Source organism: Typha angustifolia, chromosome 10 (genome assembly GCF_048772165.1).
Source record: "Typha angustifolia cultivar Huaian chromosome 10, ASM4877216v1, whole genome shotgun sequence".
In the NCBI taxonomy this organism is placed as follows: Eukaryota; Viridiplantae; Streptophyta; class Magnoliopsida; order Poales; family Typhaceae; genus Typha; species Typha angustifolia.
In genome coordinates, this window is record NC_133248.1 from 2,300,751 (window position 1) to 2,317,706 (window position 16,956).

General features: G+C 35.0%; 3 protein-coding genes across 3 annotated transcripts; 1 reads left to right on the top strand and 2 right to left on the bottom strand.

The window, feature by feature from the left end:
* Window positions 1–4,713: 4,713 nt before the first annotated feature.
* LOC140768899 (uncharacterized) lies at window positions 4,714–5,718 on the top strand. The gene has a single exon (XM_073109360.1). It carries the CDS (start codon window positions 5,330–5,332, stop codon window positions 5,537–5,539), a length of 210 nt encoding a protein of 69 aa, XP_072965461.1. The 5' UTR covers window positions 4,714–5,329; the 3' UTR covers window positions 5,540–5,718.
* Window positions 5,719–10,572: 4,854 nt separating this feature from the next.
* Window positions 10,573–11,497, bottom strand: LOC140768854 (uncharacterized). The gene has a single exon (XM_073109292.1). The coding sequence runs from the start codon at window positions 10,978–10,980 to the stop codon at window positions 10,765–10,767; it is 216 nt and encodes a 71-aa protein (XP_072965393.1). The 5' UTR covers window positions 10,981–11,497; the 3' UTR covers window positions 10,573–10,764.
* Window positions 11,498–12,238: 741 nt separating this feature from the next.
* Window positions 12,239–15,714, bottom strand: LOC140768853 (uncharacterized). Its single transcript, XM_073109291.1, has 2 exons — window positions 15,136–15,714; window positions 12,239–12,549 (listed from the first exon to the last, which is right to left on the bottom strand). The coding sequence occupies exons 1-2, from the start codon at window positions 15,506–15,508 to the stop codon at window positions 12,518–12,520; spliced, it is 405 nt and encodes a 134-aa protein (XP_072965392.1). The 5' UTR covers window positions 15,509–15,714; the 3' UTR covers window positions 12,239–12,517.
* Between the last annotated feature and the right edge of the window lie 1,242 nt (window positions 15,715–16,956).

The following is a 16,956-nucleotide window of genomic DNA, read 5'->3' on the forward strand; positions in this document are numbered from 1 at the left end:
TTTAGAAACACGTGTTAAGAGATACATATTTTGATACGAATAGAGTTAGATCGAATCACATCAAGGAGAGATTAAACTTAATGGATTGAGTTTAGTTATCTTATTTGCTTATTTAATTTAGTTAAATATTAGGATTTTATTTAATTAGCTAAATTCAGCTCTATTTTGAAAAAATATTCTACAGACGCTGGAAGGATAAGATTGCCATCTACAACTTTGGTATTCACGACCTCTTCAGATTCGGAGTCTATCTTTGGCAAAACAAAGGATTAATCCGACAAAGATAAAGAAGGCCGATTTAGTTAGTTAGCTAGCTTTATTTTGTTATTTGAATTTTAAATAAATCGGATAATCCACATGTGGATCCGATATGGAATGAATCTAAGTTTAGCCGATTATTATTTTTGTCCTTATCTTTTTTTTTTTACTTTAGCCGTTAGATTGTTTTTATTTTTATAGGAGTAGATCATAACCGTAGACCTTTTTCAAGCATCTAAACCCTAACCACATCTTACCTCCAGCAACCACCCTACAATATGGTCGTCCACCACCACCCTTAGCCGTCTGCCACCCTCCGACGACAGCCACGACATCAGCCCTGACCTATCTTTACTATTTTATTTTTATCTTTTCATTCTGACATCCAATTTAAGTAAAACTAAGGCCATTAGAACTTTAACTCATGAGGCTACATCCTCTTAAATTTTCATAATCATCCTACGATAACATATTTCTCTCGATATTATATTTAGAGAAATAAATGACTTGTTTGGTTGATTGTATTTTATAGCATTGTATTTATTAAACACGTATTTAGTTAGTTATATTTTCCTAATAATATATTTAGTAAATAAGTACTCAATTAGAGGAGAATCGAAGAGAGGAGAGTAAAGATGAATTAGGGTTAGGTTAGGTTAGAATTGAAATAAAAGGAGAGAGATAGATTAGGGTTGGATTAGATGGATTAAATTAGGATGGCTAGATGGAGTCTTTTCTCATCTCATTTTAACACCTAACTCAATCCTAACCCATCTCTTTAATTAAATACTTATTTACTAAATACATTATATAAAATATAACTAACCAAACATGTGTTTAACAAATACAGTGCAATAAAATACAATCAACTATATATATATATATCTCCTAATATATATATATATATATATATATGTATTTCTATATACATTATTATGTTTTTTTAATAAATATTTCTCCATATTATTGTTGCTACTACTATTATCACTAATTTTCTATCGTAGCATTGTGATGGCTAGGAATATGATTTTAAAGTAGGTATAGGTAGAGCATCACTTCATTAAGATGTGGTAGTCTTGTCATATTCAATTTGTGTTTATCTTGACATATTTAATATAGGGAAAATTTTATTTTTCCCCTTCGATTTTTTTTATCTTATTTTCATTTCTATCCGTCCTTTTTTTTGTAATTCTAAATCTACAAACACTATTTTTTTTAATATATATTTATATATTAAAATATAACTTCTAAACTGCTGAAAGTATACATCGTAATAGGTGTAAATGAGCCTTGATCTAGCCCGGTTCTAATCAAGCTTGGATTGAAATTAATTTCGAGCCTGCCTTTGTGATTAAACTTGAATTGAAATAATTTCAATCCAAGCCAGTTTCGAACTCGAGCTAATTTCGAGCTTAAACGAGCTGCTCAATTAACAATTTTAAGCTTTATTAATTTCAAACCATTTTCGAGCCTGAGCAAGCTTGAATTCATTTAGACTTGAATCAAGCTTGAAATAAAACATAATTCAACTATAAAGATATAAATATTACCATAATATAAATTATAAGCAATAAAGATAAAAATGTTAAAAACTATAAGCAACCAAAATATAAATAATAAATTATAAAGATAATTATGTCAGAAAATAATGATCGGAATTCTAAATGGGTGAAAATGTTTTGATTTGATGGTTCATATTAGTTTGATATTACTCATATTATATATATATATATATATATATATATATATATATATATATATATATATATATATATATATATATTCGAGTCTTATCGAGCCGACGCGATCAAGCCGGCTTGGGATCAAGCTCGGCTTAGTCTATTTTCGAGCTGAGCTTGATCGAGCATTATCGAGCCGAGCTCGAGCCTGCTTGATTATTTTGACAGCCCTATATCATACTTTATTAGTTTGGTGGTCTCACGCGTTAGTAGATAGCAAATTAATAAAAAAACAAGGATCAATTTAGATAAACGAAAAAAATAAAAAGTCAAAACTCAAATAAATAAAAAAGGAGAGGGCAAAATTAAAAAATTTATAATATATATATATATATATATATATATATAATATGATATCTCTAAAAATCAGTAAACTTGATCAATTAGACACTAAAATTATACGTTATCATATTTTTTTTAATCAAAGTTATGGGAGGGTCCTTAAATAATTTACCAAGTTGACAATAAGTTACAAAATATGATTAATTTTTAAAGTTATCTAAAATTGTTGTACGAATCTAGACACAAAGTATTTAATCAAAACTTTGGGAGGCCCCTTAAATTATTCTTGCTATCAAATTTTGGGTGGTCCCAAAATTTATACCTAACACAATCAGTTACAAAATATAATAATTTATTAAAAGTTATAATTCTTGTATGATCATATGCATAGGTTTTATGAAGATTTATGACAAAACTCAAAAGATCAAGATAAGTTTCGCACTGTGATTTTAGTAATAAAGTAGGAGACGAGAGTGATTTTAACTAGTTTAAGAATAAGATTCGATAAAGAGAATTTTAAATCATCGAGCGTTCGAACACACCCTAGGGCGTTTGAATAACCATAGTTAAAAGATATATAAGAGGATTCTAACCTAATTTTAAAGCATCTTTTCTTACTTATTTTGAGAGAGTTTTGGATATCATCATGACTTTAGAAGCTTTGTAATAGTAAGTGTTGAGTCATATTTCCACGTCTCATCTACTTTAGATTTTGAAGAGTCCAGAAGGCTACTGACTGACACAGAATCCTCAACCTCTCGAGTTATGGAGGTTGGAAAACAAACATTCATGAGAAATAATATATCTTGGATATCAATGGATATCTTATAACTGCTATAGTTGATTTATATGATTAGTTCGATTTAAGTGGTTTTTGACATAGATTTTGAGATTTTTTAAAACTTTGTGTGCTTGAGTTCCTTATTTTATGCTTTAATATTCTACACTTTTGTTATTATTTTAGACGTTGTTTTTTTTTAGAAATAAGATCAATTTTTGAATAGGTATTCCTATTTGTTATTCTGAAAATGAGATCTTTATTATAGGAATACCTACTCTTATGTTCACTTATTTTCTAAAGTAAGAGTGTAATAATTGCTTTTAATGCAATATAAAGAAGGGATAATTCTCTTTTCACCCTCTAAACTATCACACATTTTCATATTGACCTCCTAAACTCTTTTTTGGTATAAACTGGTCCCTAAACTATCAGAATTACCTCACCCCCCCTGACGTCGTTGACAGAATTAATGAATTGACCAAATTACCCCTCCACTGCTTTAATCTCGATCATGATCCCTCCATCCTCTTTCTCAACGACTCTTGCGATCTCTTTGGCGATGCCGGGCTCGGAGAAGAGGGCAATAGTGACGCCAGTCTCTATCCTCCCCAACGGCTCTTGAGATCTTTTTGCCGATGCCAGGCTCGGAGAAGAGGGCAATGGCGACGTCAGACTCGGAGAAGAGGGATGCCAGGCTTGGAGATGATGGCGCGAGGCATTTGGAGAGAGAGAGCTCTAAGAAGAGGGCGACGGCGTTCCAACGGGAATGCGAATCTTGTGATGTATTCGAGCTCGAGCATGCCAGAGAGGAAGACGATTGTAGGCTGTGGAAGAGGTGACGGTGGTCAATGCCGTGGATGCGGTGGCTATGGCAGTGGAGGCTGCGGTGGGCTAGGTTGAGGCTGTAGTAATAGAGGGAGAGAATGAGGGGTATTTTGGTCCACTAAAAGTTTCTCATGACTTAGTATTTGACTTTCACATGTACGAGGGTAAAATTGTCATATATTTGTCAGGTGATTATCACGTGATATCTTTTGGATGGAAATGGGTAACGGAATCCTAACGAAAGGAATCAAATGAGATATTTCTGATAGTTTGGAGGGTCAGTATGTACCACAGGAGGTCAATGTAGAAATGGGTGATAGTTCAAAGGGTGAAAAAGTAATTATCCCTATAAAACAATGAAAAGATGAAAAATACGTATTTTTTATGAGATTACTATGAATACATTTTAATTTAAAATAAAATAGGTTAACAGAAAAAAAATTAAGAGTAAATTAATAATTAGGTTAGTATGTGACATAAGATGTAATCTGATAAATAGTATTTGTATTCTAAAATAGGATAATTATTATGATGTTTAGCCATCGTTGCTGTGGAATAAGAAGTTGCATTCGGACTATAGTAAATAAAAACAGATTTTCTTAAAGACATCTGTGCTCTCTTTCCCTTTCAATCTCTATAAATTCTTTCCCTCTCAACTTTCCTCACTTTTTCCTCTCCTGATAACAACTTCCACCCAGTTTATGGTTTTAATTAGTCTTCAGCTCTCTCTTACCCTCGCAAACTCTTTCAATCTTTCTCAAACTCTCTCCCTCTTTATCTATATCAACCTGTCTTTCTCCCTTTCTGATATTGCTTCCACTTTCTCTTTTTAATTTTCTTTTTCTCACTCTCTCTCTCTCTATCACTATACACCTCCACAGGGATTAACGTCGCAAGTTTGTTTTCTTAATAAAATTTTAAGTAATATCGAATCATTGTTCATCGATCTAGTTGTAATCTATTCTATATCATAAACCTATCGACCTAATCTCTCTATCTTAGAATAAACTGTGAGAGAGATCCATGTGGTTACTCCTACCGCTTTGATTGTTTAATCAAAACCTTCAATCGCATAATTAGTCTTCCCTCAAATCCAAACAAAGGAAAAGGATTATATATGATACCATACCAATCATGGAGTCTTCTCTAGAACCCACTTGAGAGAAAGAAGCTTCACACCCAACGTCTCTTTTGTCCCCCTCTCCACTTTCCTCCACGAGTCTATCCAAGCATGACGAGGAGGAGCAGTTAAAGGTAGCGTAGTGAGTGGGTCCTTTGCCTTTCCTTCCACAATCTTCCTAGCTTGATTCCCTTACCTTCTCTTATTCCAACCTCTCCTTTGCCTCCTCCTTTTCCTATTGGAAGACAAGTATTAGTATTTGCATTAGTAGTAGTAGTAGAAGTAGCATTAGAAGAACTAGAGAGAGGGGAGAGGGAGAGAGAGATGTCTGATTGGGGTCCAGTTTTTGTTGCAGTGATCCTCTTCGTCCTCCTCACGCCTGGACTACTCATTCAGATTCCAGGGAAGGACAAGGTGGTGGAGTTCGGCACAATGCAGACCAGCAGCGTCTCCATATTCATACACTCCATCATCTACTTCGCTCTCATTGCCATCTTCCTCTTGGCCATTGGCGTCCACATGTATCTTGGCTAGCTAGCTCTCAAGAGAAAGAGAAAGAGAGAGAGAGAGAGAGAGAGTTAATTGATCCTCTCATTTGTTTCTTTTTTTTGTTGATATTTTTCTCTGTTTGTTATTAATAATGGAAAGATGTAGTTTTGCTCAATAAATCAACTACCTGGCTTGAATTAATTAGACCTTGATTGGCTTTCTAAGTGTGATTCTTTATATTTTTGCTATGCAAAAGTGTAGTGTGATGGGAAATAGATTCTGAGGTTGGAGCTTTAAAAATTTAAAGACTAACTAAATTGATTATCTTTGCAAAAGCTCAACACAAATTTATAAATTTAAGGATTTATTTGTTCCTTCTCCCCATTCTTGCCTCACTATTTCCACCATTTCTAGTGCCAACTATTCCATTCAGGATCTTCGAATTGAGAGAGATTAAGAAAGAGATCAAGAATTCCTATGGGATCTTTTCAAGTCCCAGATTTGGAGTATCCTTACCTTTTCACATGATATCGTGCTTTGCCTTGACATGATTTTAGTTTACTCAGTCGTACATCAAAACTGAATCACCTTAATTATCTATGATCCAGATCAGATTGCAACTATTAATTTTTTTATCTAAGCCAAATGATAGTTTAGTGGCGCCAATATTTCTCATCATAGGTGCATTACTAAATGACCAAATTACTCCTATTATATATATATATGTATATATACACACACCTATGGGGATAATTAAATCTTTTTCACATCTTCATTAACTGTTGACTAACCGCTGCAACTCAATTTTGAACAAATAAAGTTAAGTATTTATTCCTTTGTTACAATAGTAGATTATAATTTATTCCTTTGTTACAATAGGTGATTACTTATACCATATCTTTCACTCTTATGTTAGGCCTCGTTTGGTTCGTGCATTAAGGATAACTTTATACACACCTTTTAAATATAAATATTGTACATCTAGAATTTTACTCGCATTTTGTTATTTGATTGTAAAACAGAATGCTTATCTTAAAGACGTTTACGCAAGAATTTGTGTTTGGTTACTAACTATGAATAATTATGTTAATTGTACTAAAAATCTTGTTTGCAAAATGTGCATAATTTTATCACATCTTTTATCTACAATAAGATTTTGTGCATAAGTGACTTTGACCAAAATATACATAAATAATTGTTTGGTTGTAAAATGTATGTAAGAGAGTCCTAATTTATGAATAAATATTCTTTATGTATCATTAATCCTACTCTAAAAGTAACCATGCCAAGGTGCTCTTCAGGATGATATAGAGATGGGAGGCTGCAGACAGAAGTTTTGGTAAAGTGGTTGGGTCGACACTCCAACAACGCTATATAAGAGCTTGAGTCCAAGATAGCTAAGCATTTTCCTAACTTCACACCTTGAGGACAAAGCGACGGAAGTGTAGTAGACTATTATGACCTGGCTTAGGAGAGGTCTAGTTGATTTGGTTGAGTCAATTTCTATTTTCTACACTATTTATTTCTGTACTTAGTTGAGTTTAGTCATATATTTCTACACTTGGTTTATTTGTGTCACTCAAAGTCGTGAGTCCTACACTTAGTTAGTTGGTCATGAGTACCCACTTAAGAGTGTGGTGAGCACTCAAGTAAAAATAATGAACACTTGCCCTAATTTCTCTCTCTCTCTCTCTCTCAAGCTCCCAACCTCCTCTAGCAGTAGCTGGTGACGCCCAAGAATAGCCTGAGCTCCACCAATTACCCTATCATACCCTTGTCTAAACTCTCCCCCTATCAAGGTCCTAATCTTCCCTTCCTTACTCTCATCTCTCTTCTTAGTAGTCTCAGCTCCTCTACCTCTAAACTAGCCCTCTCCACCGAGCTACTACATTGTTGTTGCCACCATTATTGCAGTTGTAGCTACACCCTCCTCCTTCCATGTTACAAACTAGATTTGAACTGATCTAGATATAAGAAATTTATGAAAATTTTTATAGTGGTAGCCTCACGAGTTACAAATTTAATAGATTTTGTTTTATATACGTTAGAGGTCAAGGTGAAAATTTAAATATAAAAGAGTGAAGGAATATTAGAATTTGGTAGATCGATAAATATTTAACACTGCAACGATTGTCAAAGGGTAGCGGATGATCAAAGTGGTGGTGGATGACTGTATAGTAGAGTGGCTCATAATGGAGGACTCAACCCTTCACTACTCAACCCAGCTCCACCCATCTCGTAACCCATTGTAACCACCTTCCTTCTCCACGGCCGTGACAAACATGACGAAGCCACAGGTTGGTGATAGATACTTTGCATCTGTGTATCTCTTAGAACTATTTCTCTTGTTATTTTTTGTTTGCATCCTTGAGCTTGATGTCTTATTTTTTATTATCACGATATTTATTATTATAAACAAGTAAAGGTCTTGTGTCAAAGAGATCGCTCTATCTTTCTCTTCTATTATGTATCAGGGTTTTATTTAAGGATTAAATAAAATCACCGCCTACCGGCTTTCTCTCTCTCTCTTAGAAAAGAAAAAAAAATACACGGCATCTCATTTTAACTTGGAACTTTAATACTACAACATTTGAAATTGAGTTGGCACAAAATGCTACTTGTACATGAATCACTAAGAAAATTGTATGTTTTTCCAATTTACGAATCTAATGTATGATTAAACCTCGAGAGGAGCATAAATTCTCAATTTCATTAGTTTTTTCAGGAGAGGAAAAATCAAAGTTCAATTCCATTAGTTTCTCTCAATATCTCATCAATATATACAGTACAATAAAACATTAACTTTGAACATATGTCCACTACTTATATTTTTGAAACATTTCAACCTAATATTCACATAGCAATGTATATAGTAGTGAAATCATGTCAAATGTAGGTAAAAATTAAAATGAATTTTAACACTCAGACCTAGGCTTACTTATGTTTTTCAGCTCAAAAGGCCTATATGCATTGGGGGAATGTAAATATGTTATCTTGGGACTCTTTTTTTTTATTTAAAATTCCTTTTGCTCATAAATTAAAAATTGTTAAAATTATCACTTAGCATAGAAAGCTAAATTTTTTTTTCATTTTTAATTTATAAGCTCTAATTTAAAAGGGCTCTAAAATGGAATCCTAACCTTAGGCTCCGATTTATATTGAGATGGTCCTCTTATATATATATATATATATATATAATGGACCAAATCATGTTGACATAGGTGGACCTGATTGTCTTGAAACATCAGAATTTAGGAATATAAATACATTTGTTAAGGTGTTTTAATTTGTAACCAAGTTTAGATGGAATTCAATTGATTTTCATTTGGAAATGAATTCGACTATTTGGAAAAATAATACAATTGAGACAAAATTGATCTAACGTTATTGCAAGTTTGTAAGTGTCGAGTCTTCATGTGGTCGCACCACAATCATGTTCAGGCCTTAACCCTCTTAGCTCTATATTCTTGCCGATGCCGAGTTTGTTGAAATCTTTTGGACTTGTAAAACCCTTGTTGTTTTATAGCGTTACAGTTGAAAACCAAGTGGAAGGCTTGTTTTCAAGCTCAAGAGTACGTGGGTGCCAAAAGTTATACTGGAGAAGATTAGATGAACAACTACATCCTTCTTCAGATAATGATGTAGAATGCATCTCATTGGTTGGGATGCAATGACCCTAAACAAGGAGGATGGTGGGCTGGTGGTGCGAAGATTAAAACTAATTAGGGCAACACTACTAGGCAAGCTAGCTTTCAAGGTTCTATACTAAGAGAATGTTCCTTGGGTTAATATTTTGATAGCCAAATATGGAGAGCTAGATCCTTGGGCAACCAAAGTGGCTCCAGCATCGTCGTGCGTCCGGCGGGCATTAAACCATGCAATGGACAGGATCAAAGGTGGTTGTAGAAAGTTAGTAGGCAATAATGGTAGAGGTACCAGAGCGGCGACTTCCCCTTGGCTTGTTGGTGTGTCATGGTGTAGACAACCGAGAGTCATTCGACTTCCCCTTGGCTTGTTGGTGTGTCATGGTGTAGACAACCGAGAGTCATTGGGTCTGCTTTGATGGACGAGAATCTATTGGTAGCAGACTTACTGAATAGGGAAGTGTGGATGTGGTAGAGAATTATCAAGGGAGGAGAAAACTTAGCCTTCCAAATAGCTATTATGCAAGGTGAAAGGGTAGGATTGGATGATAAATGGATTTGGTGCATGCATCCTTCGGGAGAACTAAAAGTCAAATTTATTTACAATTTTCTTAATAGCATTTCAAGTGAAAGATGGCTAAGCTAAGCTAGAGGAGGCTTTGCGGATTGTTAGTGGCACCGCGCATCAAAACATTATGCTGGAAGGTTTGCAAAAATGAGTTGTCAATGATGTCATATCCGCATACTTTACGACTGGCGTCGGATGATAGGTGGTGCACCCTTTGTGGCCTGGTCGTCGGTTGCTTGCCTTTTTGTTGTGCGCAAGTTTGGCACACCTACTCTTTCCGTGCCACTTTGCCATGGCAGTATAGGAAGAGCTGAGACAACTCTATTCGGGGATGTTCATCTCGGGTTAGGATTAGTTTGCCGAGGAGGTAGGTGCATGGGGAGCCCAATTAGAACCTCGAAACTAGGTGTTTGATTGCCACAACCTCGAAACTAAGTGTTCCAAGGAGAGAGTTGGCCCTAAGGTGATAGCGGCAAGAGCAACCTAGCTTGCCAAAGAATACGCTAAGCCGACCAAAGAGGCTTAGACCAAACCCAAAAACAACAAGAAATGAAAACCGTCAAATATAGGTTGGCTTAAGATCAAACATCAACGGAGCCTTTATAATGGCAAAGTGCCAAGGTGGGGGCAGGTGTGGTGATCCGAGCTGACAAGGGGGGGGAGTCGGCATTGCTAGCAAAATGTTGAGCAATCCAGTTGGGCATCTGATTGATTCCAAGAGGGTCAAAATTAATTCCATAAACAAACTCGATGGAGGCCTTTAAGATTATCAAAGAGGAGCCGAATACCTCGTGAAGAGTGAGGAATTTAGTAGGAGAATGCAGAATTTTGATTAATAACTTTATTTGATTTAAAGTTCAGCATTCCTGTCCAGTGGAGCAAGACACCGTCAATTATTAATCTTTAACACGTACATGGCGTAAAGGTCACCAACCTTTCACAGTAAAATGGAAGACTACAGCATAACAATCAAATGCTCTTCAAAATATGAGGTGAAAAAGATACAAGTAGATCATGTCAAGAATGGCAGTGAATTAAAACAGTACTCCTATCTTGTATCAAGCAGCATGTACATGTATACCAATCGCAACGAGGAGTATAGTTAGCACACAAAAGTAAAGGATGCTGTGAACTAGAATTGAGATACCACTGGTGCCCATGTTGCCAAACTCTACCACCCTTGTCCTCGCCGGCAGCTGGAAGAGCAGCCCCGGAGAAAGAAGGATGAAGAGGATCACTGCAACAATTATCGGGCCCCAATCAGTAGAGGACATCTTGATGTTGGTCTTTTTCTTTCCAGTTTCCTAGATTTGGCTGACTTATAGGTAGCAAAATCCATGTCTCGGGGAGGAAAGGAATGCATGCCATGCTTCAAGATTAAGAAATGAAAGAGGAAGAAGACTAAGAAGAGTAAATGTGGAGGAGAAGCTTTTTAAGGTATAATAACACTACTTGTGAAAGCAAGCAAGGCATCTTAAAAGATGTGGAGAAGGCTTTGGTTAGTTGTTTGTAGTGAATAGATGCAGATAGTACAAGAAGAAAGGAATAATTACATCAAGACCTCCCCAAGTACTATTTATTGGAATCCACACATTAACCTCGTAAACTATAGCAACCTTCTCACCCTGTTGATGATATTACCAGAAAATATCAAATAGTCATTTTATCATCTACTTTCCTATCTTTCTTTGCTCTAAATAATTCAAGGATCTAAAATTGATCGTCTGACAGTCAGCATGTTATTTTTCAATGGGAAAAATCTAACAGATAACTAACGAAATGGGCATTTGGAAAGTTCTTATAATCAAGAGAGTCGATGTGTTGCGAAAAAATAAATGAAAAACGTTATATAAAAATGAGCAATAGTTAAGGAGGTCAAGATATAGTTATCCTAAGAAGAAAAGCAGACATCAAAATGTAATTGCATGAGCAAGCTAATGAAAGGCCATCACAAACTTCTCCATATGATCATTGCATATCTTCCCACCAACATGAAGTCTAAAAAGGGGGAATATTGACATAGGAGAGGAAGCAGGGTAATAGGAGAGGAAGGTGGGTGAAAGGAGAAAAGCAAGCAGATTCAGAGAGGAAGAAAATAAACTTTTCTCGAAGAAAAATAAACCTGATCGGTTTTAGCAGAGTCAAAAACAGCTGTAATTTACTTCTATATTTTTTTTTTTTTTGGTTCCTTTCCCTAACGCAAAGCTCTCTAATCATGTGCTCCTGTAAACAAAGAAAGAACACAATAACTGGTTAGATAATTTGCTAAATAGCTCTGAAGTATTGAAAACAAGATGTCATAAATGCAGGACAATTTTGAAATATCCTTTTCCCTTCATCCAAACAAAAGGCTTCCTAAATCCATAAAAGATATCAATTGCTTCGTGATGTAGATTTCTGGTACCACTAACAAGTTCCACGGAGGAGAAAGCAATCCAGTAGTAATTGTCAGCCAACAGCATCAAACCCAGTTAGTTTTGAGCATCACAATTTATCAAGTAGAGGAATCAACAAATAAAAATTGGGCAGCAATGTGCAAGAACATTTTACATCGGCACGTGAATATCAGACAGAGTGTTATAGGGAATATGTTGCTTGTCTACATTGGTACTGCTGAACAAAACGGGGTGGTCCTTTAAACAGTGTAGGACCCATAGAAGGTACACCATGTAACCAAAATAAAGAAAAGTCGTCGATGATGTAGAGAAGATATCACCAGCATCAATTGAAGCAAACTCTGGGCGAGCTAATTAGTCCAGCCACCATAAGCCTCCATCTGAACCTACTTTTACATCTCATGCAACTTTAGATCTAAACAATTGGAAGTTTTGAGAAGAGCTGACCTGCAAAATGTGATTTATAAAAAGTGAGATATGCAAGTAAATTGGGGCAAATATCAGAAGTAAAAGTCCTTAGGCATACATTTAACTTGGGCTGGTTTTGTTGGCAGGCTTAGTAAATTTAATTGCCCAACACTTTTTTCTTCGTCTAGTCAACAAGCTTAGGAAATTTTGAGTGCCTAACAAAAGAAAATCTTTTCCACAAGGGGAGCATATGACAGCCCAATGAAAATGTATGAAGCTAAAACCTTATATTCAGATTCTAAAAGTTTTTACACATACATATTTTAAATCGGAAAAGGTTAAATTTTACCTGAGCATTCAATAATTAAAAATATTTTAAAAGAACACGGCAGCCAAACCATATCTGAGAAGCCCTACAAATATATACCCACAACAAAAGTAGGCTCCACAAGAGCCACTTCTTTTTATATAGTATGTATGAATCTAATGACAACACAGTTAAGAGTTCACTAGAAATTTCAGCTATTTTACTTCAAAATATTACTTCAAATTAAGAAGACAATAATCAGGACAAACAGAAAAGTCATCAAAATGAGAAATTGCAATTGGAGATGGCTACATCTCGAATCAGATACCACCTTACCACACCTAAATGTCTTCCATGGAAACTAATAAAATGAGATAAGAGTTATGGTAATTTACTAAACTCTTCTATTAATAGATATCTAACAATGCCAAGTGAAAGTATAAAATAACAGGACTTGCCTTCTGATGAAAAACAAATCACACAGAAAAATAGCATGGTGACAAGATTCAGAATTCAACTTGGACTGCAAAGATCTAGATATCTTTATTAGATAACACGCACAGCAATCCATAGAAATAAGAAATCTATGTAAGATGTACACCATCCATGATGTAGGAAAAACAAAATTAAGAAAGATCATAAACAATAAAATAAATTGATAAAACAAGAAAAATATGAAAGAAAACAAATCTGAACAAAAATTTATAACCAGGGAAAGAGCATAGCAAGCAATAAAAAGAAGGGATAAGACACCAAAAACTTCCAAAATATCATGATTACCACTACATTTTCAAAATATTATAATAGTCACTGAAATCATTGTAGTCTTTCAGAAATGTCATTATGTTAGTTTCTAACCAATTATAATCGAACCGAACTTAGATTAAAAATTCTATTTTGTCCTTGTATACATTGTTTAAAATGATTTAAAAGCTATCTCATATTTTACAATGTTACAAAACAACGAAAAATACCTTCTTCAATGGGAGACACAAATTATTGACAAATATTTTACATTCTAAACTTCAAGAAAGAAGGGCATTTTAGTAATTTACTTGTTTTTGTTAACTTTAATAATAATCTGTTAGGAATATTCTACTAAATACTAACCATAATAGCAACCTAAAAAAATCAAAATATTTTAGTGGCAATTATGATATTTTAAAACATGCAATGATGATTATGATATTTTAAAACATGCAATGATGATTATGATATTTTAAAAGTCTCCTTTGGCAATTACATAAAAATCCTAAAAAGAATACTAAATTGATATGATCATTTGATACAAAGTATTTATGTTTAGATGTAAAGATGTATAAATACAAAAGATGCTATTTCCTTATCCCTGAATAAACTTCCAAAATGTTCTCCCTTCTCCAGGTAATACAGAGAATGGAATACAATACATAACATGAGGATGAGTAACTATGAATCTGCCTAAACAAACTTCCAAAGAGTTCTTTTCATTCTCCAAGTAATACACAGAACGGACATACAATACATAAAGGCGCATAAAGGCGAGGATAAGTAAATACGAATCTGACGAAAGATGGAAGTCCCATCTCACATGTAGAATGCCAATAAATTATCTTGTCTTTTTGAATTACTCAAGCAGGATCATGGTTCGTCATCAAATTTAAAAGATTCAAGAAGGCCCTACTTTTATATACACCAAAATTTTGCTTGTTCTTTTCCAAAAAAACCTCAAGTGTATATATATAAGCTTTGGAACTTAAAAAACTGTTGCCAAAGCAGAAAAAGGATATCAATCTTTCTGTAGACAAATGGCACCTAAATGGCAAAAGATCCACTGTCTAAGTGGTTGGGGAGTACATTATCATCACTAATGGCACAGTTCTAAAGTATGAGGACAATCAAGCAACTTCAGAGTAAGAAAAGGACTAGTTCAATGCATCTGTATAAATACTTAACTGCTGACAACATATTCTACAACTACATGATTATGACAACTGATCGAACCATATTAATGGATATTCCAACAAACTCGTGAATTGGCATATAAACAATAATTTCCACGCGGAAAACTAAATTATTGTATTTTAATTTTTAGAAGCTTTAACTTCCATTAAACTCTAGTTAGAACAAGAAAAGATTTACAAATCAAGATCAAAAAGAAAAATTATGATATTATTATTTCATACAATTCCGTCATATAAAACTACATCAGCTTAGAATCTCATGGAGAGTTTAAAACAACCAATAGATCCCCGCCAAAAATAAAAGTTACAGAGAAGAAAATAAAGTACTTGGATCACGAATTTATATGTAATCAAGAAAAGAATCCTAACCCTAACCTGAGATCTCCTTCGGAGACGAAGGAGAATTGGGGCAGAGAATCGCCCTCCCAAATCCGGATATATTCGAAACGATCCCGACGAAGTAGAACACCACGACGAGCCCGATCACCCACGGCATCAGTATGAACCCGATCACGAACGTCACCGACCCGCACAGCATCATCGCCAGCGACGCCCCGAGGAGCAGCGCCGCGAAACCCGCCGGCGAGACCTGCGTCCTCCTCGCCGGGCGCCTCCTCTCCGGCGGAGCCGTCCTCTGCAGCGTCTGATCCGGCGCCGGGGCCGGCGACTCGTGAGGGGACCGGAGGATGGTGAGGAGGATGGCGCAGAGCTCGTAGATGAGCCGCGAGAGCTGGTCGTCGTCTCTCATGTTCAGATCGATCCAGAAAATCTAACCTTAATCCTAATCCTGATCCTAACCCTAACCCGAACCCTAAGAGCGAGCGAGAGAGATAGAGGGTATCAGAGGAGAGATGGAAGAAGCGGTGGAAGAGGTCGAGAGGAAACGGAGAAAGGAGAGAGGAGGAGGAGAGAAGGGTAATTCGGGGAATTGCGAGTTCGTTGAGGGAGAGTGGATAATAAATATATGGAAACAAGGCGAGTGGATAGGGTCGGTCGGAAGAGAGAGAAAGAGAGAGAGAGTGGGGGAATGGATAGAGCTTCTGATTTGGCATCGCAGCTTTGATTGACGTAGGAATTATATCATTTTTGTGTTTGTTTGTGAGTTAATAATGTCAGGAATGCTATGTAATAATATAATTCCTTAATCATGAAAGTTCATGTTCTGTTCTTATTGATGATATAAAAATTTTAACTAATAACTTTTAAAATTGTAAAATAAATTATGTTTTTAGAGAGCTTAGTCGTGGCTGACAGAGATAGAACTATAGGTTATAGTTGTACTTTGGTTGAGAGGTTTTTTTTGTTATCTTCTGTAGTTTTTAGCCGATCTCTTTTCGTTTAACTTTTGTATGTGTATGATATTTGTTGAGTCGAATTTTAAAGATGGACAATATTTTCCTATCAAAAAATATGAGATAAAAGAAAATTTTATTAGGAGGCAAAGCGAGGGAGAGGGAGAGGGAGACGGAGAGGCGGCAATTGTTCTCCCTCATTTTTGAACAACTATTTACTAAGGGGTCATTTGGTTTCACTATACAGTATCCGTAGTGTTATACAAGAAATCAATGTAAACAGAAGTCTTATATCTTTCCTCTTTCTTTCGATTAAAGGTTGAGAGAATATGTTTTAGCATTTACTTAATTAGAGTGGCCGCCAAGATGCTGCATTTAAGACCATCCTAGCCATTGAAAATAATATTTCATAGGTTTTATAGATTAGTAAACTAAATTTTATGTTATACTTTATAAGTATATATCTAGCATGCAGCTAAACAGCACCTAAGTATTATTAGAAAATGGAGTAGTCACTCTCCCATCTTGCTTGCAATGCTGTTTAAAGTATTCCCTAAATATATTGATTCTAAGTTGTACATTATTTTTTTCAAGTGTTTTATGATCACAAACTTACCATTACATAAAATTACACTCAAATGATATAAACATAGATCTAGATAAGTGCAAAACTACCCATCTTAAGTGCTAAATCTAGATTGGAAATTTGTAAAATTTTATAGAAATCTAAGTGCTAAAAAAAAATCTTATTAAAATCAAAGTAGAAATAAGTAAATCCAAGTAGTGCAAGATGATCATTATCTTACAAAATGTCAGTGCAGCAAGTGAGTCTGCAACTTATGGAAGAAAATTCAACAAATTTTCTTTCTGAGAATTAACTCAGTAGGCATTTGATAAAACTACA